General features: G+C 36.8%; 1 protein-coding gene across 1 annotated transcript in view; it reads left to right on the top strand.

Moving 5' to 3' along the window:
- The window catches only part of LOC141362530 (inositol-tetrakisphosphate 1-kinase-like), a 71,833-nt gene extending 46,547 nt beyond the window's left edge, over nucleotides 1–25,286 (top strand). The window contains exons 6-11 of the mRNA XM_073864753.1: nucleotides 7,123–7,221; nucleotides 13,754–13,794; nucleotides 17,008–17,173; nucleotides 18,183–18,250; nucleotides 20,281–20,443; nucleotides 22,486–25,286. Of these exons, the coding sequence (XP_073720854.1) occupies nucleotides 7,123–7,221; nucleotides 13,754–13,794; nucleotides 17,008–17,173; nucleotides 18,183–18,250; nucleotides 20,281–20,443; nucleotides 22,486–22,787 (839 nt within the window). The 3' untranslated portion in view covers nucleotides 22,788–25,286. The remainder of the gene's footprint in view (nucleotides 1–7,122; nucleotides 7,222–13,753; nucleotides 13,795–17,007; nucleotides 17,174–18,182; nucleotides 18,251–20,280; nucleotides 20,444–22,485) is intronic.
- The last annotated feature ends 1,595 nt before the right edge of the window (nucleotides 25,287–26,881 follow it).

Below are 26,881 nucleotides of genomic sequence, written 5' to 3'. Positions count from 1 at the left end.
AAACTCAATAGAAAGGAAGATTTGAAAATTTACATTTATTTGGAAATATTATTTTGAAAATACAGTTAATGGCATACAAATATAATACAAGGATAAAGTATTTAAACATTACGGGACAGGGTTTAGAATAATCCAGGACTAGGCTTAGGTTATTTTAGGACATTTAAGAAGTTTTTACAAAAAACTAAACTGGTGTGCATCTGAAGGGAACATTTGGTCATTTAAGAGACTCAGTTTAACCAAATTTCTCACTGTCTAAATTGTTCACCAAAGGCTGCAAAGTTGAGAGTTAAGGTAGGCCTTAACAAACCCACAACAAGTTACGTTGGTGCTGTTTAGTAGAAGCTCCATAGCGATGCTTTATAAACGTGTTCAAAACATTCCACAAACATCCCATAAACGTCTCGGCTGGCTCCGGCAGGTCTGCGGAGAGCCAGGAATGTTTATACAGAGGTAAAGATTAATACTGAACTCTCGCTTAGATAGGAACAGGAACATCGGGAAGCATTCGTAATTGCTCATGAGGATTTCCCATTACTCTTTCTTTTATTTACAGTATCGCCCTCGAACGATTGAGATGGAGTCTCAAGTTCCAATAATAAGTCATGTATTAACAGCCATCAGATACACAAACCCTGTAACTGCTTTATGTCATTGTACAGGTTGTGCACTATAACTTTCCATCTGATGTTCTGCTTTAGAACAACCGGAAAATATTTCACTTGTTTCCCAGCTTGTAAAAAAAAGAGAATACGTGTCCTTATAATTTTGTTTAAGCGTTTACAGTTTAAACTGTTTATCACAATAGACATACTCGGTTAAAAATCTATTATTTGATCTCTTAAGTGTGCAAATATTTTGGCATTCATTCTGGTGCTGAAACTTTCCCCATAGCGTTCTATTGTAACAGGCGACAAGTGAAAGCTTAACATCAAAACTGTATTATAAACTTGGCTGCTTATATTTTATTTATGAATAGTTGTAGCTTGCTCACACTACTAAACATCTGTAGGTCTCTGTGTCTTTTTCAACTGGCTTTTATAAAATGTCTTATCTACCTTTTCCTTGGAATAGGAGAACAAATAGCTAGCAGGTGGATGAATGGACAAGTTCTGATAAGAAACCAGCAACACACATGCAGTTTCAACAGGATATTTCAATACTGATATTATCATTTGGCAACTCAAAAACAAGGCAGACAAAACAGGAAGTAAATGGCCAGTGTGTGCTTTTATTGGCTAACGAGAAGCTGCATGTGGAACTTTTGTCACACGATCAGTAACAGTTCTTATAGTTCTCTTTTTAAATGAGTCCCCTTTGCTTTAAGTGAATATTAATATACACCAGTGTTCAAAAATTAAACTAAAACACTAAAACTAAAATGTTTCTCATTAACTAAAAAGCCCAGAATAGATGGAAATCTATTTAGACTTAGTACTATCTTAAAGTGGAAGTTTATCCAAAAATGTAAATTCTGTTATCATTTACTCACTTGTTAAAATGTCTTTGTTCTGAGTGTTTGTAACCATTTGATCAGAAGCACCACTAACTTTCATCGAAAGAAAAAATTATTGTATAAAAATGAATGGTGCTTCACATGAAAGTGTGTAATGATGACAGATTTTTCATTATTTGATGAAGCATCCCTTTAAAAGCATCTATGTTTTTGTAGGCTACTTCAATGATGTGACTACTTTTAAGGTGCTATAATACAGTTGTGGCCTGATGGTTAAAGAGTTGGGCTTGCAACCCAAAGGTCGCTGGTATAATTCTCACAGCCGGTGATTGAGGTACCATTAAGCAAGGCCCCCTTTGCCCAGTTGAGGAAGCGTTCAACATTTTGCCAAGAGTAAACCTAGTACACAAAGCTATGATTGAAAGTAGGAAAGGTAGCTTATCGTGATAACCAGATAATTGTATAGTAAATATGAGCTTTTTGAGCCATGTTCAGCAGCTCATCAGCACTTTTGTTAGTGCTCAGATGTAATCACAGTCCTCGGTAAGTTGCTTGTGTGTAGAGCCGCGTCATCAGGCTGTTGTGGGTTCACTCTTCAACTCATTTCCTGTGCTGCGCCATCAAAACCTCCAAAAGAAGCCTTATCTCCCCAGATAACAGCTCTGAACCTGGTGTCTGTCTGAAAGCATGTTACACGCTGCAGAACCATTGACTTCCATAGTAGGAAAAAATACAGTAGTGCTCCAAAACTTTAGTTACAAACATTTCTCAAAAATAATCATTTTCGTTCAGCAGAACAAAGAAATGTATAATATAATAAATGATGACAGAATTTTTATTTTTGGGTGAACACTCCACTTTAAAAAAAAATGCTCATTTTCCAGCTCGCCTAGGGTTAAACCTTTGATTTTTAGCTTTTATGAATCCATTCAGCCGATCTCCATGTCTGGCGGTACCACTTTTAGCATAGCTTAGCATGATCCATTGAATCTGATTGGACCGTTAGCATCGCACTAAAAATAAGAGTTTAGATATTTTTCCTATTTAAAACTTGACTCTTCTGTAGTTACATCGTGTAGTAAGAAAATTAAAAGTTGCGATTTTCTGGCCCGATATGGTTAGGAACTATACTCTCATTCTGGCGTAATAATCAAGGACTTTGCTGCCGTACCATGGCTGCAGCAGGCGCAATGATATTACACAGCACCCGAAAATAGTCCCCTTGGTAACTTTCAATAGCAGGGGACTATTTTCAGGCACTGCATAATATCATTGCGGTTTTGGTACACAATGTAACTACAGAAGAGTCAAGTTTAAAATAGGAAAAATATCAAAACTCTTTGGTCATTTTTAGCACGATGCTAATGGTCTAATCAGATTTAACGGATTATGCTAAGCTATGCTAAAAGTGGTACCGCCAAACCTGGAGATCAGCTGAATCGATTCCAAAACTGTAAAAACACTAGGGAAGCTGGAAAATGAGCATATTTTCAAAAAAAGTGAAATGTCCCTTTAACTCTTTCACCGCCAGCGTTTTTTTTTTTTTTAAAGTTGCCAGCCAGAGCCAGCATTTTTCATGATTTTCACTAAGGTTTAATTCCTTCCAGAAAATGTGCTCCTTTAAATATATAAACAAACAATATACCAAATGAAAGAAGACCCTCTGCTTTAAAAAAAAACATTTCATCCTACCTTCATTAGTTCTCTTTTTATCACCTCTCAAATATGGGTAAGTTTCTTCAAAAACACCCAATTTTGAGCAAAAAGCTGAGATAATTAAATTTTTGTGAAGGACTTTTGATAGAGATCAGATGCAGAGCGATCTTTAAAACCATAGATATGTATAAAGGCTAGATGGCTCAAGGCGGAGTCCCTAACGGCATCACCTGGCGGCCATCTTAGGACAGGGCGCTCGCTCACTCGTAGCATTGAGTTTAATGGTGCAGGTACTTTTAAATGACCATAACTTGCTCAATTTTCTACCGATTTTCAAACGGTTTGGGTTTTTACAAACGTTATTAACGTGGCTATAATTCTGGATGCTTTAACATGTTTCATGAATTTATTTTTTATTTTTAGTATAGGTATGCAGTGTCATAGGTACATCTTTGACGTTTATAACAAACCAAACCGTTTGAAAATCGGTAAAAAATTAAGCAAGTTATGGTCATTTAAAAGTACCTGCATCATTAAAACTCAATGCTACGAGTGAGCGAGCGCCCTGTCCTAAGATGGCCGCCAAAATGCGGACGTTGCACTCAATTGGCCAGCAGCGCGGACGAGCCATCTAGCCTTTATATCTATGTTTAAAACATACACAGAGTTCTTTCTCTTTCACATGAGGCGCTACTTCCGGGTTGTATAAGTTGCAGAAGCGCCACCTGGTGGATAATAGCACTGGCAGGGAAGCGTTTTCTCTTAATTGACGAGATATCTCGTCAAATGTTCGCAACCACTTTTAACTCTTTCGAAAGAGTTAAAAGTGGTTGCGTATGGTAAAAGTGAAGAGTCTGCTTGGGTTGTATTACTGTTTTGGTAGTTTTTTGTCCAATATTTTACATTTACATTGTAAAACATTTTTGCTGCATTACATTTCGAATAAAATCAAAACGATTGTACAATATAAACTTACTATTTAAAATTTTGCCCTCACTTTAACTTCAAATTAAGTTAATTCCCGTTGTCATGGGAATGTTAGGAAGTGAAGTAATTACGCAACGTGAACAACAATGAAAAGCTGCAAATGCGGCAAGTTCCCGCAATTCCATTGCATAAAATTGCATAAATATCCGGCATATTCCATCACATTTTTTAAGAAAACGTGCCGCAAGATCAAGGATTTTGCCCACAACAATAACAATAAAAATTTGTTTTTCTGGAAGGACTGGCAGTGCTCTACCAGTTGAGATACAAAAATAATGTACCTCCTGTTAGTTTTCGTATACATACATACATACTTATTAACAGCCAGGGTTCTAAATTAACACCCGCCAACCCGCCAAATGCGGATTAAAATTCATTTTGGCGGGTGTTAATTAAAACTTACCCGCCAGTTTGACCGGTGATGCATGAGGCATTGCATGAATGATACATATTGCTCTGTTCTCGGACATTTATCCCTCTGGCAGTACTTCCTACATTTCCCATGCACACTGTGCCGTAATGCTACATGATGATGTTTCATACACCCACTGGCTGCGCGCAGTTTGAGTGAAACCAGCGCGAGAAACCATGGAAACGAGTGGAGCGCGTCCACCAAAACACAAGGAAGGCGGAACGTGCCCCAGCGTAACTCTCAAGTTTAAATTTTAGCAGTTAACTAGTGTATTAATAGCGGCAAAACAAATCTATATTGAATGTAGTTATCCAACTTACGCTTGTAAAAGCGACGCAGCAGTCGCACTGACGCATACAAGCACAAATCCATGTCCGCGCGCATCTTTGCGTTCATGCACGCAAAACCGCATTCAAAAGTTGACGCCACGCTATTGACTAAGCAGCTTATGAAAACATGACGAAACTAAAGTAAGTTTCTAAATAATAATGAAAATCTTAGTTTGACTCGATCATTATTAGCTTCTGTATATGGACATCTGAAATGTTTTGTGCAAAGCATTAAAAGGGAAGCAGAAAGGAGACGATGAGTTTAAGGGAGGTAAGACAAATTACATCCTCAGTCAGGTCTCAAACATTAGAGGAAATATTGTTTGTGTTTGATCACCAAAATCTCGTCATGTTTTGTCAGGATTGTCACATGTACGCGAAAGAAAAAATGAAACGAACAACTTCGTGGTGGGAACTAATAATTTTAAGTTGAGGCAGAGGCAGTAAAGGACCAATAGAGTGCCCGAAGTCATCATAGAACCTAACGTTAATTAAAACTGCCAAGACAGGACGTATTGAAAGAGAGCCTTGTTGGGAGAAGCCTTACATTTATGTGTGTTTTCATGCCAACAATGTTAATAAAATTATCAAATGCATTCAGTGGCACTCATAATTTCTCTTATTTTCACTGGAAAAAATTTGGCTAGTGGAAATGCTGATTGGCTGGTAACTTTAGAAAGTTACCAGCCACATTGGCTGGAGATCAAAAAAGTTAATTTAGAACCCTGTTAACAGCTATTGACACTTTTTTCAACTCTCATCGTACCCTGGACATGAAAGTACAGTATTTTCAAACAAAGCCTTGAACCCGGAGGTCAAATTGCAGGACTTCTATTGAATGGCTCCTACATTATGCAGAGTGAGTCAGGCCTTGTGTCCATTGTTCTCCAGTCAGAAAAGTAAATAGGGAAGTAAAGGCAAGCAGAGGGGAACTGATGACAGAGGACCTTTTGACAGTGAGAGCTCTGAGAGTTTTTTTACGAGGTTCACTGCGGCTATCATCTATTCTATACAAATATCATCATCCTTTTCAGTGCGTATAATCATTGGGACTAAGCCAGATATGATAAACTGAACGTTTAATATGCCGGCAAACTGCACTTGCTTAGTTTTACAGTACATTTTAGATACATTACAGTATCATTAAATAGTGTTTGCTTCACAGCTTAAATGACCCAGAGTAGCTGGTTACCCAGAGACAAGCACTGTCAAAAACGAATAGGTTGCCTTCATAGGCAGCTGCCTACTAAAGGCCCTTTCACACCAAACATAAATAATCGCAACAAATGTTCGGTGCAGTGAATCTCTTGAATCAAAACAAAAGGTCCCTATTGAGCGATTCACACCAGCCGCGATAATTTTTTGCGGACAAAGCAAGGTTTTTTATTGTATTTGATAAAATGTGCCATGCTGTTAGATTTGAGCAGTAGCCAAAAGTACCTAGAATTCTCAAATATATAACTATAAATGTGAAAAGTAAAGTCTAAAGTAATTTTTTTGTGATTTACTGTTTTCTATATAAAATCATCCTAGATAATGTGAAGAACATTCTGTGATATATAAGCTTGGTATGGTATATACATATACATTGAAATCAATTATTAAAATCAAAGGTTTGTTATTTCCAGATAACAACCGCTCAAAACTAATAACACACGGTAACCCAGATGCTGCAAATCATTTTGACAGGTACAGTTTAATATCATACGTCTTTTAATAACATATATGACATTATATTTATAAATGATTAACCCACATAGTGTGTTTGTGACATTTGATATCTTGTCTTATCTTAAAACCGAAAGTAAATATATACACTCAAACGCGGAAAGTCTTAAAAAAATCGAATCAATATTTGATGTTCCTCACCTTACTTATAAGGTAAATAGCTGTGTACTAAATGGGATAATGTACAGACAGACAGTTGTTATCACAAAATAAGCCCCTTCAGTGTGATACAAAACCCTGATCACACTGTCAGGACTTATTTTTGCGATATCAACATGCTGTCAATACACTGTTCATTATTTAAATCAAGACAAAGCAATGTAAGTTGACCTGTTTCAAGGCTGCATTCTAAGAATGTGGATAAAACTGGGTCAGTTTGATATTAAATGGTAATATGAATTGGCTTTCGAAAGCCCAACACTTCTAGTGAAGTTTTCCTGGAGAACATCACCAGCTGCCATAAACCAGCCCGGACCAGCATGGAAATTCCTTCCTTTATTAGTATCTGTGCAGTTCAGCCGGACTTATCTTTATCTCTCTTTATTTCTCTGCAGATGACCGGATATGTTCTCCTCCGTTTATGGTGCTGAACAGTGAGTGTGGGCCAGACACACTGGAGCAGATCGAGCAGCACGGTCTTACATTTCCCTTCAGTAAGTCCCGCCTCTTCCTCTCTGAAACAGGAAGTGATGTGTCACTCAGTCAGTTTTCTGTTATCTGTGACCACAACAACAAACTGTGCAGTTAAACACTACATTGACATGCTCATCAGACTATAAAATAAATATTGTGCATTTAATTTTGAACAGCTGTTAACAGGATGTTAAGTAAGGAATAATTGATCACGGACTGTTGGATGTGCATTCATTCTCAAGAACTTGAAGTATCACAGTATAAACAAATTTCTGTTTTGTCAGATTTTCGAGGACATTTTATTTGCTGGAGTAATAGATGAGCGTTCGAGAATGCCAATGTGATTTAGGGCTGGGCGATATTCTCAAAAAAATTATCTCAGTAATTTTAGGCTGAATGGCTAAATATGTTTGATATATTACGCTTTTTTATACCAGGGGTCTGTTGAATGCTGCATTCTGATTGGCTGAGAAATGTTCTATGGGTGTTGATTATTTTTCTGTAAACCGCACACCTATCTTTTCAAATGTCTTAAAAATAGGCACCAGAGCAATGTCTGTGGTAACCGTGGTATAAGAGGAATAATTGACTCCGGTCCTTTGAATTATTTGAAAATAATGCACACCTGCGGTGTAACGGCACTTCAAGTAAATTATTTTCTTATAATTCAATGGCCCGTCGTCAATTATTCCTTACATATTTTGACTATATACAGCGGGTGAAATAAGTATAGAACACGTCACTATTTTTCTCAGTAAGTACATTTCCAAAGGTGCTATTGACATGACATTTTCACCAGATGTTGGTAACAACCCAAGTAATCCACACATACAAAGAAACCAAAACAAATAATTTCAGAAATTAAATGATGCGTAATAATGTGAAATTACACAGGGAAAAAAGTATTGAACACGGAAGAAAGGGAGATGCAAAAAGCTGAAACGATCAGTAATTAAAAAGCAATTTTGTATGTATGGATTACTTGGGTGGTTACCCACATCTGGTGAAAATATCATGTCAATAGCACCTTTGGAAATATATTTACTGAGAAAAATGCTGAAGTGTTCAATACTTATTTCACCCACTGTATTTATATACACTTTATCTAAAACCAAAATAGCTTTTTTAAGCAGAAGTTCAAATCCTGAAATAAAAAATGAAAATGCACAGACTAAGAGGAGCACACATTCACTCATTTGAGCATAGTCATTATACCTGATTGCCCCATTATAACAGTCACTTTACAGATACTGCTATCATAAAATTACACTTACAGGTTTAAAAATTCTACACATGGCTTGTATAATATCCAACAACTACTTTAGTCAGAATAATTTGCGCACTCTTTTATTGTTCCTCATCTGTTTGGCCACTGTTTTGCTTGTGTAAAGCCTGACATCTTTAGACAACAAAACGGAAATGAAGAGCTCAGATGCAAAAACCGCTAAAGGCCACCTCCGTCAAAAATTAGATGATGATATTGACCGAATGCTCTGGCATGCTTATATGTTAATTAAAGGATTAGTCAATTTTCTTTAAAAAATCCAGATAATTTAATCACCACCATGTCATCCAAAATGTTGATGTCTTTCTTTGTTCAGTTGAGAAGAAATTATGTTTTTTGAGGGAAACATTCCAGGATTTTTCTCATTTTAATGGACTTTAATGGACCTCAAAACTTAAAGAGTAACTAAACCCTTAACCAACTTTTTTTAGTTAATGATCTGTAAGAATGATGCTTTATTAGTGCTGTTCATTGATTTTAGTAAATGTTTTGACATTTGGATATAAAGTGTTTCAATACTACAATATATGGTGTAAAAACGTCTGAGTGCTGCCCTCTTCAGGTTGAACGGTGGCTACTGCAGTTGAATTTTCCTATTGGATGTTGGGTCCAAAAAATGACTCGTGACGTAGGCAGGTTCAAGCTCACCACGCCCTTGTTACGATCTCACCACACACTTGGTACAAGCTTAGTTCGTCCCCTCTATCTTCGTTTGGATCTGCCCACTTTTCTTGCATTTTTCAAATATTGCCAGTGGGTGGAGTCAGGCTCTGACCAGGGGTTTAGTTACGCTTTAACAGTTTTAATGCTCGTCTTTCAGAAATACTGCTTTGTTATCAGAATCCGCTAAATGCCACATCGACTTTGTGCACTTATCCTCTAAGTGCATGATAAATGAATTAGATAAATGATGACATGCAAAACGACAGTGGATCACATTTAAACTTGGACCTGAATACAACCCGTATGTTGCAGTCCCATGGACCACTGTGCCACCTAATGTGTGCTTCTTTTGTCCTCTGCTGTTTTACAGATGTGCTCATAACATCCAAATACTGTATTGCCTCTTGCTAGATCTTTAAAGGGACACTTTATTTGTACCGTTTTGGAATCCATTCAGCCGATCTTCGTGTATGGCGTTACCACTTTTAGCATAGCTTAGCATAATCTATTGAATCTGATTAGACCATTAGCATTGCGCTTAAAAATAACCAAAGAGTTTTGATATTTTTCCTATTTAAAACTTGACTCATCTGTAGTTACATCGTGTACTAAGACAGACGGAAAATTAAAAGTTGCGATTTTCTAGGCCGATATGGCTATGAGTACTCTTATTCTGGCGTAATAATCAAGGACTTTGCTGCCGTAACATGGCTGCAGGAGGCGCAATGATATAACGCACTGCCCGAAAATAGTCATCTGCTATTGAAAATTACCAAGGGGATTATTTTCAAGCACTGCGTAATCTCATTGCGCCTCTTGCAGCCATGTTACGGCAGCAAAGTCCTTGATTATTACGTCAGAATGAGAGTATAGTTCTTTTTTGAGCATGATGCTAATGGTCTAATCAGATTCAATGGATTATGCTAAACTATGCTAAAAGTGGTACCACCAGATAGTCTAGTAGCCAACTAGGTGAACCCGGAAATGTTGAGTACACCAAAGTTTTATTGCAGAAATGTGAAGTATGGGTCCCCAGCATACAGAAACTACCGGATGCTAATTTGCATATGTTGAGCAATTTGCATAATTAGCAATATTAGCTTAATCGTCCATTTTGACCACATGTTTTGCACTAAATGGCCAATTTCTACAATATGTGAGTGGTTTTAGAGGTTTTAGATGATGCTGATTTCATTTCTGGCATTTTCAGATTTTAAACAGCTAATTTTATTACAAATTTTGATTTATTTATTCAAAATTTTATTACTTTCAGTCATAATTTTAGGTTATTTTATGGTAAATTACAATAATCTAACATTTCAGAATCATGAGTGCACTTATAAATGTTGATTCATTGTTTACAGGGTATAGTGAGAGTGAGGCTGAATCCCCTCCTGCACTGAAAAAAATTATTCATTGAATTTAATCATTTTTTTTAAGGTAAGTGGTTGCAATCAATTTATTTAAGCTACATTTAAACAAAAAAGATTAGTAACGTAAAATAAAATATAAAACTTTTGTTTAAATGTAGCTTAAATAAATTGATTGCAACCACTTACCTTAAAAAGCAATGCGGGTATTTGACATAACTTGGATCCTGGAACTGTATGATACATAGTAATCGGGTAAACTAAAGCCGTTTCTCAATGTCAAGGAAGGATCCTCGGAAGCCAGAATTTCGAGGATGCTACGTCATCGACGTCTGTCGAAGGACTGTTTCAATGTCGAGGATCCTCGAAATTTCAGCCAAGGACTGAGTCCTTCGTTCGAGAAATATCCCATATACAGGAAAGGATGCATATTTGTATCCTTCGCGCTCTTCACACGCTGAAATCACCCACAATCCTATACGCGCAGCACCGAAAGCACACCTTTCAATCACGCAATGACGTAATGACGTGCACTTGCTAGCCTGTTCCATTTGACGTGTTCTCCGAATGCTTAAAAGGAGCCTCGCCTAGCCTCTGAAGGAAGTGACTTGTAAGGACTAGTCCTGCCAAGGAAGTGTCCTTGACATTTGGAAACGGCCTAAAACTTCGCCAGACGCAAGAGTTAAAACTGAGTCTGGGCAACCCGGGTCAGCTCGCCAAACGCAAGGCTAACCAAGAGGGCTTCACCTCTGCAACAATGCAAACATGTAAATATACAACATATACATGCCATACAAGACAGGCCCCGCAAGTCACTAGGGCCATGCCAGAATGGCAGATGTGCTTTCCAGGTTGGTCCGCAAGTCGCAAAGTCAAACGAGGACCCAGTTAAAACTCCGCCAAACGGAAGAGTTAAAACTGAGTCTGGGCAACCCGGGTCAGCCCGCCAGACGGAAGGCTAACCAAGAGGGCCTTACCTCCGCACCACACAAAGCACACACTGGCTACCACCTTCAGGCAAACTGCTATGCCTCACAATTAATAAAAAGGCAGCCTCATCATCTTCACTATTCTCTTCTGTTCTGTCATCATCTTCTCCAGACCCTTCATCTCTTTCTTTGTTTTCTTGGTGTTGTGTAAGTATGTTGCAGTATATACCATCATTGCCTTTGCAGGAACAATAACTGGTACAGCCCAGACCTGCAGCTACACAGCTGCACTGTGCTGATGTACAAGGTTTCAACACAGCTTTGAAACCACAGCTGACAACATCTAACAAAGCAGGAGGAGCAACTGGACTTGAATCCTGTGTGGGCATAAGCAGTTCCTCTCCTTCCTTTAGACCCATCTTTTTGTCCCATCCAAACACGGTGATATCCACAACTGGTGGATCAGGCTGGTCAGCTGATTTTCATAGTAGCACCTGTAGGTGGGCACGTCTTCCATGAAGGCGCATATAACGTTCTGTAGGAGGTAGTGCTTTCACTGCTGGGGGCCTTTTGCACTTTCGGTAAATTTCATACGGGCTCCATCCAAGGTTACAGAGTTCCTCTGATTGTAAAGATATTTTAAAGTCGCTATTTTTGCCACTGCATGGTGCAAACAGACACTTCTTTCCTGACATTTCGACTTGATCAAAACTTTTCTCTTTGTTTTGAAAATACTTAAAGGACAAGTTCGGTATTTTACACTTAAAGCCCTGTTTTCAGATTGTTTATGATGAAATAGAACGGTTTTGGCTGAAATTTCGACATATGTGGCTGCCCTGAGAATTTTTGGGTGTTTGTATTTCACCTCACACCTCTACAATGGGTTTAATGGTGCACTGGAACAATCCTTTCTAAAATGCATTAAACTTTCGTTTACAAAGACGTGAAACTCAGCGAGTGGTCAGGGGTGTTCACTGATATGCTCACACAAAAATCGCTGCAAAAGATGCTATTTCACTATTTCATCATAAACAATCTGAAAACAGGGCTTTAAGTGTAAAATACCGAACTTTAAGTGTAAACCTAGATCCGAATGGTTAAATTAATACTACACGACAACTTGAGAAAGCAGCAAGAACACTGAATATCAAATGTTTTTAATCCATTCCTGATCAAATCACAAGAAGTCTGAATTTAAAAAAAGAATACATTTTTTTTTAATAATGGTTACTAATTTTTGAACACCAGATTCACTCACAAAATGGATCTGAATAGAAATTCACAATGTACTGAACAAAACAGTCATTATAACTCATTATAACCTTTTATCTTAATGTGAAAACATAAATAAGAATATAAAAATATCGGCAAGGATAATTTCGACTTTAAAAATAGACTATGCTCCTTTGCTTCACAACATACTTATTGTATATACAACAGCTCACTGCAACAGCTTATTTGCATACTGTAAAAACATGACCAGACCTCAAGAAATGTAAACATATTGAGGTTATCAACATTCACATCAAAGAGCATGAGTTCTTGTGATTCTGAAATGTGAGAATATAGTGTTTACCATAAAAATAACCTAAAATTTTGTTCGAAATTAATAAAAAAGTGTCTAAATTAATCCAAATCTGTTATAGAATTACCATTTTGAAGTCTGAAAGTGGCAGAAATGAAATCAGAATCCTCTAAAACCTCTAAAACCACTTACATATTGTAGAAATTGGCCATACAGTGCAAAATATGTGACCAAAATGGACAATTAAGCTAATATTGCTAATTATGCTAATTATGCAAATTGCTCAACATATGCAAATTAGCATCCGGCAGTTTCTGTATGTTGGGGACCTATACTTCCCATTCATGCAATAAAACTTTGGTGTACTCAACATTTCCGGGTTCACAATGGGGCTCTATGGGCTGGCTACTAGACTAAGACCCGGAGATCAGCTGAATGGATTCCAAAATGGTAAAAATCAAATGTTTACCTCTAGGGGAGCTCTATTTAAAAAAAAAGGAGTGTATATCAATAAATATATTGATATATTTTTACAAACTCGATATACATTCTAGCCCTAGTGTGTTTGCTGTAAAAAATACAAAGGTTTTTGTCTTTTTGTGCTTTTTTTTGCTATAAACCTGGAACTACTTCATAACCACGCATTATGAGTGAACCCGTGTCTGTCAAAAGTCAGCATTAAGCATTCATCACTGCCATAGTAAAATGACTTACTCAAGTGTCATGTTATTAAATGGACATATTCACTACCTCTTTCTCTGTGTTTTTTTTTTCTTTCAGTTTGCAAAACACGTGTTGCTCACGGAACGAACTCCCATGAGGTAAGGCTCATCTTTCTGTGACAACAGACGACATGAAGTAATAAAACACACACATATGCATAGTTTTATAATTTCTTATCAGGAGGGTTTTCAGAGGATGTGTGCAGACTAGCAAACTACAGTTGTGTAAAAAAGTAGGAGTTTGAAAACGTAAGTTTTCCAGAAAATTCAAAATGTTATGTGAAATAGGACATGGAGAACTGTGTGACCATTGGTATTATCAAGGCAAGTTTTTCAGGTTTTTCATTCAAAAATAAATGACCTTGTTATAGTGCCACCTGGTGTTGGGTTTGGGAGCTTGTCTGTACAGTGGGTGAATCAGATGAATCAATTGATCTTATTTGGGGTTAGCATTACAATATAGATCAGGGCTTTTTTTGTCAGCCGAACCCCCTTAACCTAAAATATTTACTTGAAGTACCTCCTGACATTTTAAGTTAATATTTCAGTGATTCAATAGCATTTTACATGGTTATTGTTATTTTTACCTGTTTTTTTGTCTTTATCTGTGAATTTTCTTTTATTGGTAACATATTTGTGACCCTGGATCACAAAACCATCCTGGGTATATTTGTAGCAAAAACCAAAATACATAGTATGGGTCACAATTTATGCCAAAAATCATTAGGATATTAAGTAAATATCAGGTTCCATGAAGATATTTTGTAAATTTCATATCATAAATATATAAAATCCTTATTTTTGTGAGTTGATGAAGTTGCTAAGGACTTCATTTACACAACTTTAAAAGTGATTTTCTCAATGTTTTGATTTTTTTGCACCCTCAGATTCCAGATTTGTCTTTTTTATAAAAAATGTTAACATTTTAGGATTTAAAGTGCCAGTCAGGTGCAATTTCTAAGCTTCCTAATATTATTAAGGAGTCCCTAACAACAGGTTTAAATGCATGCAAGGTCAAAAAACACTGTCATTTCTCAGAGATCCCCAAACAATTTGTGTAAAGCCGTTCAAAAACTCAGTCTGCCTAAACCCCACCTTTCGGTAGCCTACTCTGCTCTGATTGGTCAACTGACACAATCTCCTCGCAGTCCAACTATAGTGCAACATATATTGACCTAGTGCTAACAGACTTACTGAGAAGACATTAGCGACATCAATACACATTATTCATCATTAATCCAAGCAATAAAAAAGACGACAGAAACTAACATTTTGCACTCATTTAAGCAAGTATGTAAGCTAACCCGGCAATTCGGTCCCCCCTGGCAATTCTGCCCCCTTAGGACCCCCGCGTGATTTCATTGGCTGAAAAAACTCCTCATGGGTAGTTTTCTTAGCGCCTTATTACAATTCCTACAAAATCGCGTTATGATTTATGTAGTTAGAACGTTGTTAAAATTACAATTGTTGTCTTTTAAAGGTGCAGTGTGTAATTTTTAGAAGGATCTCTTGACAGAAATGCAAAATAATATACAAAACTATATTATTAGGGGTGTATAAAGACCTTTCATAATGAGCCGTTATGTGTTTATTACCTTAGAACCAGAACTTTTTATCTACATACACAGAAGGTGCCCTTACACGGAAGTCGCCATTTTGTGCCACCATTTTTCTACAGTAGCCCTTAACAGACACATTTTTTTACTAAGTTGTCTTCGATGGTGGTGTCGGCTACCGTATCTTCTCTATGTGTTTCAAAAGCGAGGGGTCAGCAGTGGACTAAGCCGTTGGTTGCAATTTGCAACCTCACCACTTGATGCCGCTAAAATTTACACACTCCACCTTTAAATTATATGTTTCATAAAGTAGTATATAAATGAGGCTATAGGTGGAATATTACACACTTTACAACAAAATCCTGTGGTAAATACTATAGAAAAATGAAAGTAATACCATCAGAATATTACAGGAAATACTGCAAGAATATTACATAAAAGAATCATGTGGAAATTTAAAAAAAGTAATACCACACAATCCCGCAAGAATACTGCAGGAATATTACATACGTTTACAACAAATGTCAATAATAAAAAATGTCAAAAAGTATTGTTTTTGTAAAGCTGATGATGACACAAAAGTACTGACGTGTCTGCAACATGAATATTAGTTTATTATATTATTTTTATTTTAAAAATTAGTATGCGTCTATTTTGTACAACGTAATTAGCTTGCTAGACCGCTAACGCAGACAAGATATCACAATGACAAATTTTTGACCAGGCATTAGTGCTAGGTACCAATCGGGGTCCTAGGGGGGCAGAATTGCCACGGGGGACTCAATTGCTCATGACACCGGCCGTCGCAAAAATGTAAACAGTAGTGCAACATGCGTTAGCCGCTTGCAAACATGACTCACTGACAGCATATTAAGAGTTTAAACACCAACACTAATACACATCATTCATCATCAGTCAAAATGTTATAAAAATGACGACAGACACAAACATTTTTACACTCATTTAAACAAGTATGTAAGCTAACCGGGCCACAGCTAAACAGTAGTTTAACTGCAACATGCCTTAGCTGCTTGCTAGTGCAACTTTCTATTAAGACATTAATAGAAAGTTAAGTACTGAACCATCTTTCATTGCCAAACGTTTATTAAATCCCTTCTTTAAAAAGTCATTTTACCACAAATTCTTCACATCTTCATCCTTTGGTAGTAAAAATAACACAAACTTACAGCTGAAAACACTGTGTCTTCTGGACATGATGTTTATACATTTACTAGCTAAAGTGTCTGTGTGCAGTTTTCGTTTCTCCCGGGCAAGACTGTAAGCGGAGATTATTATGCAAAGTCTTCGTATCTATGTAAATAGAGGCAGGCAGAAAATTCAAACTATATGATTAATTATTTCAGCAATTCAGAGTGGACTCCCTACTTTAGAAGCCAATAACGTTATTAATCATTCAATTTTTTTAACTACTTTGCACATTATTTACATTTTAATTGTTTATTTGTTAATTTTTAATTTTAATCCCCTGCAATTCCCAGAAACCCAGTTTTGATATAGATATAAATTCCTAGTATTTTTCTGTCAGATAAATCTGTCAAAATACATTCTGCCTTTTCCATTAAGCATACATCCAATGCAGTTTTAGATTTTGGACAAGAAGAGGTATATTTCAAAAAGAAAAGGGCATTAGAGCTCATAGGATGGCGCCAACTGACATTCAGTTTTAGCCCTTGTGCTTGATATTAACAACAGGGCATTAAGATTTATCATTTCTCCTCTCTTTGACCCTGTACAGATGGCTATAATTTTCAGTGCTGAGGACCTAAAGGATGTAAAGCCCCCTTGTGTTATTCAGAGTTTCATAAACCACAACGCTGTGCTCTATAAGGTGTTTGTGGTCGGGGAGTCGTACACTTTGGTGGAGAGACCATCGCTGAAGAACTTCCCATCTGGACCATCCGGTAAGTGGGCTTAATCTCTCTCAAAGCAAAATGTCCATGAAAGTCTCTGTGTTTTTTTTTCAACCATGATGCTTGATTCTGATATGATTTACGTGCAGAGAAGATCTGCTGTTTAACCCAGATACCTGTGAATAACTGACTATAAAATTGGGCCGTCATCCAGTCAGCAGAAGTGCTTATTCAATGAGTCACGTCGTATTTTCTCCACAGGCCTCTGTAAAGACGTTTGCATATTATGCTAATTTCCGTGGAGTTCCATGTAAAACAGTTATGGTCAGAAGCTGTGCAACCTGTTAGTTTAATGCAAATTCAGGAGAACAGCTCTTTGCTGAAATAAGTAATACATGTATAATTATATGCAAGTTAAAAACAATGAGTGGCACGTTGTCGGAGAGTTACTATACAGGTTTAGCTGCTCATGATGGTCTGTTGAGGTGTAAAATAGGTGTGTGTGTGTGTGTGTGTGTGTGTGTGTGTGTGTGTGTGTGTGTGTGTGTGTGTGTGTGTGTGGTGGGTGACTTTAAACATCTTTTGCTTTTTCTTTAAGCAACAATGTCCAATGGCATTTACCGTATCCATTAAAAGGGAAATTTAGTGAGCTAAATCTCTGAGGATTAATAGATGTACACCATAAATATTACTTTGTGACTCTGTGTCTGAATAAAGAAAGAAAGCTGAGTGGTAGATTGCTGTCTCACTTTAAATCAATCGTTTTTATTGCTATTTGAGTGGAGGTTATAAATCTCAGAGGCCTTCGGGCACAAGATTTTTGTTTTTCTTTTCCTCTCTCTCTCTCTCTCTTTCTCTCTCCCCCTCCCTCTCCCTGTTTGCCTGGCACTCCTAAAGCCCAGTAAATCTGCGCACCCAATCACGAGTCTCTGCTGCTGTCTAGTGGCTTTTTGCGCACTTACACTTTTACACTTCATCTCTTTTTTTATGTGAATTTGCTGAACCGAACATGTTTTTTGTGTGTCATACTAATTTGGGTTTTTATTTTGCACCTTTGCAGACAGAAAAGCAATTTTCTTCAATAGCCACAACGTGTCCAAGCCCGAGTCATCGTCTGACCTCACATCTGTAAGCATGCTATAATCTATAAAGTTTAGTCATCTATAACCAGGGTTCCCACGGGTCCTTGAAATCCTTAAAAGTTTGTGATTCTAAATCATTTAGCCAATTACTGTTTTTTTTCCAAGTTACCCCTTTTTATACTTGCTTCCTGGTTGACTATTTTCAACTACTTTCAACTCTTCTTGGTTTGATATCTGAATTGACCTGTGCCTTTTTTTAATTATTATAAAAAAAAAATTACTTAATTTTATAATTATTTTCTTCTTTTTTCCTCTTTTCATTTAATGTTAATTAGTGTCTTTCCTTTATTGTCATGTTATTTATTGTTATTATGTTAAAAGAGATCCAACTATTTCATTTTATAATATTTTTGAAATAAACTGGGATAATTTGTTGCGTCTCAATTAGTCTCGCGTAGCCAGACCTTCAATACTGAAGGTCTGGTGTTTTTCGCTGCTTTTTCTGGACAAAGCCCGCCCACGAGCTTTTTGACCGACATGTCAAACAACCAATCACAGTTTGTTTCATCTAGCGTCACGTTTCGGACTCCCCACAATAAGGAGCCGGCTGGCAACAAGTCAGTTATTGAAATAACCAGCCGCAACCGAGTAGCATCTAAATAAACAACATTACTCACCATAGAACAACGTTGTGCACTTCATCAACAGCCACACCAATGAAACGCTCCCGTTAAACATCTGTTTGAAGCATATCTCTCCACTTTTTAACACATACAAGCAATTCAGGAGAACCGAACTTTTTGACTCCACTCAAAAAGACTGCCTCAAGCAAAACTCTTGGACGTCTTTTAGAGAGTCTATGCTGCGAACTTTGCATATTTTTGAGAATCCAATGTTTAGCTGATCATGATAACTGCTCATTATTATCCAAGTGAACACGACTGATTCTCTTCCTCAATGGAACGTCAGAGCTTTGTTTTCCAGGGACCGAAACTAATCGCGACACTCGCGTCTCCTGGAAATCCGGGTTTTTTCAACCAATCAAAGACGACTTTAACATTCTCACAGGGTTTCCAGAAAAGTGTACGAAAAACATCAGACGTTCAGCCAACAGTTTGTGGGCGTGACGTCTGAGGCTGAGACTACGTCTCAATAAATGAATTGTTAAAAAAAAGTTTGTGATTCTGGGGGAAATAATTCAAGCCCCTGGACATTTTTAAAAAATAAACATAAATAGATACAGGTCATTGAAAGTGCTTGAATATATTTTGTGCAAGAATTTTTCTGGAAAAAAATCCATATTTTTCCCTCTGTAGTGGGACGTCATAAAAATTATTTTTAGCGCTTGTGCTATACTGTTAGTTTTGAATGCTTTTATCTTCTATATGCTTCTATTTTGTAGAATTCCATACCAAAATGCTTTTTGCATAGTTGTGTTTGACACATGAAAACGTAACAATGTAACCCTGCTCTTAAAGAAATAGTTTACTTTAAAATGAAAATTCTGTCATCATTTATTCATCCTCATGTTGTTCTTAACCTGTATGAATTTCTTTTTTCTGATGAACACAAAAGAAGATATTTTGAGAAATAACGGTAAACACACAGCAGATAGTGACCATAGACTTCCATAGTAGGAATACAAAAAATGTGATGGAATTTAATGGGTACCGTCAACTGTGTGCTTACCATCATTTATCAAAATATTTTCTTAGTCATTTATCACAATACTTCCAAAATAATTTTTTCCTACTATGGAAGTCAATGGTTACTTACTGCTGTGTGTTTACCATCATTTCTCAAAATATTTTCTTTTGTGTTCATCAGAAAAGAGAAATTCATTCAGATTTAGAACAATATTAGGTAAATGAGAAAAAAATTAATTTTAAAGTGAACTATCCCTTTAAAATGTGTCCCCACATTAATTTGAGGGTATTGGTAAGTCCTTGAAATATCCTTGAATTTGAAGTTAACCAAGGTGTGGGAATCCTGTATACCAGATACGTTTACAAATACATTGTTGAACATATTAATATTGAGTCTGAATTTATTGCTCTCGTGTTTCTGTTTTGTTAGAGAGACAACGTGGAAGGTGTATCTCAGCCACCTAATAATGATGTCATCAGGGAGCTGTGTAAATCCCTGCGGGAATCTCTTGGGGTTTCGCTTTTTGGCATTGATATTATCATTAACAACCAGACGGGCCAACACGCAGTCATTGACATCAATGCATTCCCTGGTGGGTATCTCTCCACATAAACATCCCACTAAATACAGTTTATACACCCGACACCTTTATTGGGTATATGTGGAATCCATGAAAATGTAAACGAGTCCCAGCCCCCACCAGCTCAGACTACAGGCCGAAGTATAGCCCATTTTTTTATGTGTACCAAACAAGCATGCCGCACAAGCCCTGAAAGTAAGGCCAAAATGTCTTGATTGCCCCCTAGAGACTGGTCCCAGTATAGGTCATAAACCCCGCCTCCCCCGTGTTATTCAATGGAACTTGAGACCAACTAAACAATTTAATTACACTTCAATTATCTTTTTTCCGAAGCTGGTTTCTGTCATTTACTATAGTTTTTATCACGCTGATGTAAATTCAAGTGTAAAATAAGTTTGTTTTTAGTTAGTTATGTTCTGCTATAAAAACGATGGTGTGACGTCATGATTGACAGCTGTGGTATGCGCATTCTGCGAGAGCGGGGCCTTCATCTTGCGGATTTACTTCCTGCTCACTACTGCGCAGGACTGGTCTCGAAATCGCTACTGCGTAGACTCAAGACCCAAGATGTCAGCGCTGTATCGGGACACTGGCGGCTTCACTTTTCACTTTTGCGTACCACAGTCTATGGTACGCAAGGGTACCTGTACAGTGCGCATGACACAATTTTTGTCATCAGAAAAGTGCACACGTACTCTATGTGCACCACCGAATTTTTGTGCCAGGTTCTTACTTTACTAAACTTAAAAAACACCTTATGAAACATTTTAAAGGGGTTGTATTATGCTTTTTCACTTTTTTAACTTTAGTGTGTAGTGATGTTTTTAAAAATAATTTTTTAACGAAATATTTTAATTTAAAATGTTATAACTAAAGAGGGTCGCGCACCGGCCATGCAGCTCAGCGTCACGCAGCACCGCTCTAAAAAAACTCAAACACATTGCTTTCTATGAGTATACGCACACCGGCGCCGACAGGAGGCGCCTGTCTGCACCGCCCAGCTACGACTCAGGAAGTTCTTAAATCCCTGTTGCGTCACAGAGCGCCACTCACATAGTTTAACATTAAATAACATTATATTTGTCCCAAATCATTAATGATTAACATTGGCTGCTAACGTATATTTTACATTTTGAAGTAGACGCTATCTGACGAAGCTCGCACTTTTTAATGTGCACTTCCGGTTTACGATACCTCCGAGTTGTCCTAGACGCGACGCTGAGATGCGCGGACGGTGTGCGACCCCCTTCAATGATTTATGGACTCAGTGCGTTTGTTCTTTGAGTATTATTTGTTAGGTCATATACATTTTGAGACTTACTGACCATAGACCTGTTTCAGAATTTCATTTTGGTGGACAAAAGTTTATCAGATATTAATAATATGTTAAAACACCTGAACAAAAGATATCTAAAAAAAACTTTTTTCCTTACTATTTGGCCATTTTAGTGATTTTTTTCCATTAAAATTTACATATACAGTACTGTGCAAAAAGTCTTAGGCCACCACTACCAGTCTTGTTTTTTTTAGAAGTTTTAATGTTCATCCATATTTATTTTTCAATCTAGTTTATTAAGATACAAACAGAAAAAACTGAAAATATGTACAAAAAAAAAAAATCAGGAATAAATGTCTTCTTTAGGAATGTGTTTAGTGTGACCTCTCTTGGCACTAAACACATCTTAAGCATTTTTTTAAATTAGAAATTAGGATTTAATTTTATTTAAGTTTAAGAGATCCTGCAGTTTCCTGATATTGCTCAAGTGGAAGGGGAGTTCACCCTAAAAACTTAAGACATCAGTTTACATTTTTATACAGTTTTTAATACTATATACACATTTCCTGTATTTTCTGGATGCATTCCATTAAAGAGCCTGAGAAACAATTATATATGATCACTGTAGCGTTGCAAAAACAACAAATCTAATTCTGGCATTCTGGTCTACGACTTTTGCACAGTACTGTATGTCTTCACAGAAGATGTGTATTATTGTCATTGACACTTTAAGCTCAAGAAACCATCAATTTTTAGACCTTATCTTTCTTGTCTGCAGGATATGAGGGTGTTCCTCAGTTCTTCGATGACCTCCTGAACCACATCATCAGCGTCCTTCAAGACCACTCTTCCAGTGACCCATTAGGTCTGCCTCCTTCCACCCTCCAATCCACTTTAGGTGCCCCATCCCAGGAGTGCTGCAGTGTGCTTGCCAAGGAGTCGGACAGCAGCCCCTGGATTGTGGAGGGGGAGGGTGGTCTGAAGGGCCCCTGTCAGAGACTGGGCTGCAACACGGCCATGTCCCCCAACTTCCAGCAGCATTGTGTGTCCACAATAGCCACTAAAGCATCGTCGCAATGACTGCCCCTGAGCCCCCAGCCTTTCCTTGAACAAATTGTGAAGACAAAGTGAATAATATACAATAACAATAATAACTATAATATATCTGTAATCAGAAATAAACTATAATGGGAATAATTGTAATGATGTTGATAATGGGCATTGGCCTCTTTCTCCTACGCCTATGTTTTTTTTAATAGTTTATTTGCTTTCTTTTTAGTCCAATAACTCAGTACTGTAATGTGAACTTTCGGGAACTCAATATTGATCACCTGATATGTGGTATTTTTAAATCTGTTTTATTCTGAATCAAAGTAGGGAAATTCGTGGAAGTTGAGTCGACTAAACACACTAGTATGATCGGACATTTGAGCTTAAAAGGGTTTCTCTAGTTGCTTACAGAAAGGCTAACTATAACAGTCTTTGACACTGAACACACACAATATTCACACCGCCAGGACACCTACAATGTCTTTGTGCTCTATATTTAGTGGCAATCCCATAGTGTGATGATTCACAGTGTAAGACCTTGTGCATCGTCTCCAAACCTGCTCTTAACTAAAGGCCACATGGAACAGCATGCAGCTTTCCTAGACTGAATGCCACCGTGTCTGATTTTCTGACACTCCGTGATTATTTCGTACTTCCACAACTTGACACCTGAAATTTTTCACATACATGTTGCTAAATCTGTTATTTGTCGGTGTTAAGTTTTGTTACACAGTTGCAAGAGGATATCTTGACATTCCCCTTTGTGCGTGTGTGTATGTGTGTACATACGTGAGTGTGTAATTTTTTTAAGCAAACCGTCCTTAAAAAGTTCTATGTTTTGTATTTGATCCAGTACAAGTCATTTTTTTGTGACTACACATTGAGCTTCAGATTAGTACATATCTTTCAAATATATGAACAAACTGTACAAGATGGATTTAATGTACGTATACATTTTTTTGTTCTTGTTTCTAGTTGCACAGAAAGAGACATCGGTTTTTCAAAGGGTTAATCGCTTACCATTCCTGCTTTAGAAGGAAATATAAACAATTTTGTCTATTATCGCTAACCTGTTTGAAAATGATTAATTAATACAAAGTATTTAAGTTTTATACAGACATACAGTTAGCTAGGTAATATTAAATAATTTGCTGATTTGGAGACTGATTAAACTATTTGTTAACAGCCATAAAGTGTTTCAAAAGATTGACTCACATTTAGCACTAATTCATAAGAATTGTAAATAAAACCACGCAGCGAAAGAATTGGCAATTGATACAAATTAATAACATCATTATTTGATTTGGGGTTGTTGAAAACCGCTGCTTTTCGGTTCTTTTTTTTGCACATGTTCTTTTAAAAAAACTGTAACACATTATAATAATGTTGCATTTGTTAAGATAGCTAATGCATTAGCTAACAATGAACAATGCTTCTCCAGCATTTATTAATTTTAGTTCATGCTATTTTCAGTATTTAACTCATTCCCCGCCAGCCATTGTTTGAAAAGTTGCCCGCCAGCTTTTTTGTGATTTTCAGAAAAGTTTCACAAAATGCATTCCAGGAATTTTTTTCAAAAAATATATAAACATACATCAAATGAAAGAACAGACCCTCTCCTTTCAAACAAGCAATAAACATACAAACAAAACTATCTATATTTTTTTCTCTGCTTAAATATGGGTATTTTTCTTTAAAAAAATTTTTTTTTTAGCAAAATACTGAAATAATTGAATTTTTCTGAAGGAATTGAGATCAGATTCAGAACAATTATCAAAACATACACAGAGTTTAAAATTAGTAAATAACGTTTTGATTCAGTTTTTATTATAAATTGGGTACGTGCACCATCTAGCAATATTGCAGATTAACATAAAAAGTCGTCAGGAACACGTTTTTTATGCAAATGTTTTCTCTTAATTGACGATATAACTCGTCAATGGCGGGGAACGATTTAATACATTTTAATATCAAAAGTTTGTAACTGTTAACATTAATTAATGCACCATGAACTCACATAATAGTTATATATAATAGTACTATATAACTGTATTGGCGTTAACAAACATTACCAAAGATTAGTTAGTGCAGATAAACTGTATTGCTTATTGTTACTTTATGTTAGCTAATGCATTTAGTAATATTAACAAATACAACCTTACTAGTGTTACGTTAAAAGCTTTAAGGTGTCATAAAGTTTCACCCACTTAGTGCCCATTAAGAGAGACGTATTTGATCAACAACCTTTTAACACAAAGACAGTGGACTTACAATATTGTAATGTATACTAGGACGGCGTTAATGCAGGGCAGTTTTTACCATCTACTGTACTTTGACTACCATCTTCCCAACCACGAGCACCTTATGTTGACGGTGTTCTTGTCCTGAAGGGGTCCATTTTTATGTAACGTATTTAAAATGAATATTTTTTCATAGGGAAACTGTGCTTTTCTATAATGTCTGCTTCACTGCTATAGACTACAAATGCAAAGGCTGTTATTAAAATGCCATGTTAAAGATCTTAAGCCATGTTAACATTGAAATAGTCTGCTTTTATTTTCATTGGATGTTCAGCCTCTTGTTTGTCCTTGGTGTTTATTCCAAGATATTTGGAATAGGTTTATATGATTAAGGTGAATTGTGTTGAGATTAAGGTTGTGTTTTGTATAACCTAAATGATTTTAGCTCTGTGAGAGGTATAGTGAGAATGACAGCCTTTGATACAGCTTTACCTTTTGTCTCTGTAATTTTGCCTTTATTGTGCTATCAAATAGAAAAATAATCCTTACCAACTAAATTCCTTGTATTTATAAATATTTTTCCCTGACATGGTTTGGTACTCATATTTGAAACTACATGCATAATTACACATAACTAATACTCATTTACAGTACACAATGTGCCTTTATTTAGTAGTGTTTGCTGGGGCAACCACATAGTAAACATCAGACATAAACATTATTTGTTGGGAATGGTACAACAAATAGCTCACCTCTAAGAGATGTGCTGCCGCGTTTTAGTGCAGTTTTTGCCATAAAGATTATAAAAAGGTACAGAATACACTCACACTATAAAAAAAATGAAGGTGTTAAGCATGCTTCTCTAAAGTAAAGCCACAGAAGAACCATTTTTCATTCTTTTTAAAGAACCTTATAGTCTGCTTTTCTTTTAGGAAACAATTTCTTTTTCACCTGTTTTCCACTATAAAGGACCTGTTATGCAATAGAAAGGTTATGTGGGTGTTAAAACTCCTTTATGGAGCCATACAGACTGATAAATAAAATTTTAGGAGCCTTTTATTTTTGGTCCGATTCAACAGACGAGCAACTGTAACTGAAATTGCTCAAAAAGTGAATGCTGGTTCTGATAGAAAGATCCATACCTCGACGGGTCAGGGCTGTTTTGGTGGCAAAAGAGGAACCTACACAATATTAGGCAGGTGGTCATAAAGTTATGGCTGATTGATTTATAAGGACCAAGACAGATTGTAATGTAGTTGCATTAACCAAGCAGAGGATCCAAGTGCAGCATTTAATATATAAAAGTAAAATCAAATGAACATGTACGGGTGAACACAGACAGAGAGAACATTACGTATAACAATCACCGACATCAGACAAGGCAAACACTGGGGTTAAATACACTGGGAAATGAGAAACACTTGGGGGAACAATCAGCACGCAGACCAATGAAACAAAAGAACTACAAAGAAATGTTAGCTTAGCGTAGCGTAGCAGAGGTTCTACCAGGAAACTCGAATGTTACGTCATTCATTTCACAAGGCGCAATCAATCACCCTGAGAGTGGGGGGGCCAAGATGGCGGTGTGACAGGTGGACGCGTTTCGGTGGTGTCATCAGGAAACTTTGAAATAGGACAATTATATAACTGTAATAACAGGCTTTTTTTGTACATAAATGTATAAGTGATTCTTCTACTCGTATTACCCGCCTTGCGCTAATTTATCTATGGGCAGAAAGAAAAATAGACAGACTTCCAACGAGACAACACGTGCGTCAACTATGGAGCCTGTTGAAAACGCTGACGTGAATGTTAACATCGTCTCCTCAGTGGATTTGGGTTCTTCAAAAAACACCGAGGACCATAACAACTGGTTTGATTCAC

This window comes from Misgurnus anguillicaudatus, unplaced genomic scaffold, assembly GCF_027580225.2.
Source record: "Misgurnus anguillicaudatus unplaced genomic scaffold, ASM2758022v2 HiC_scaffold_28, whole genome shotgun sequence".
Lineage (NCBI taxonomy): Eukaryota > Metazoa > Chordata > Actinopteri > Cypriniformes > Cobitidae > Misgurnus > Misgurnus anguillicaudatus.
Note: the sequence above shows the minus strand (reverse complement) of the source record. Positions and strands in the feature narration are given on the sequence as shown.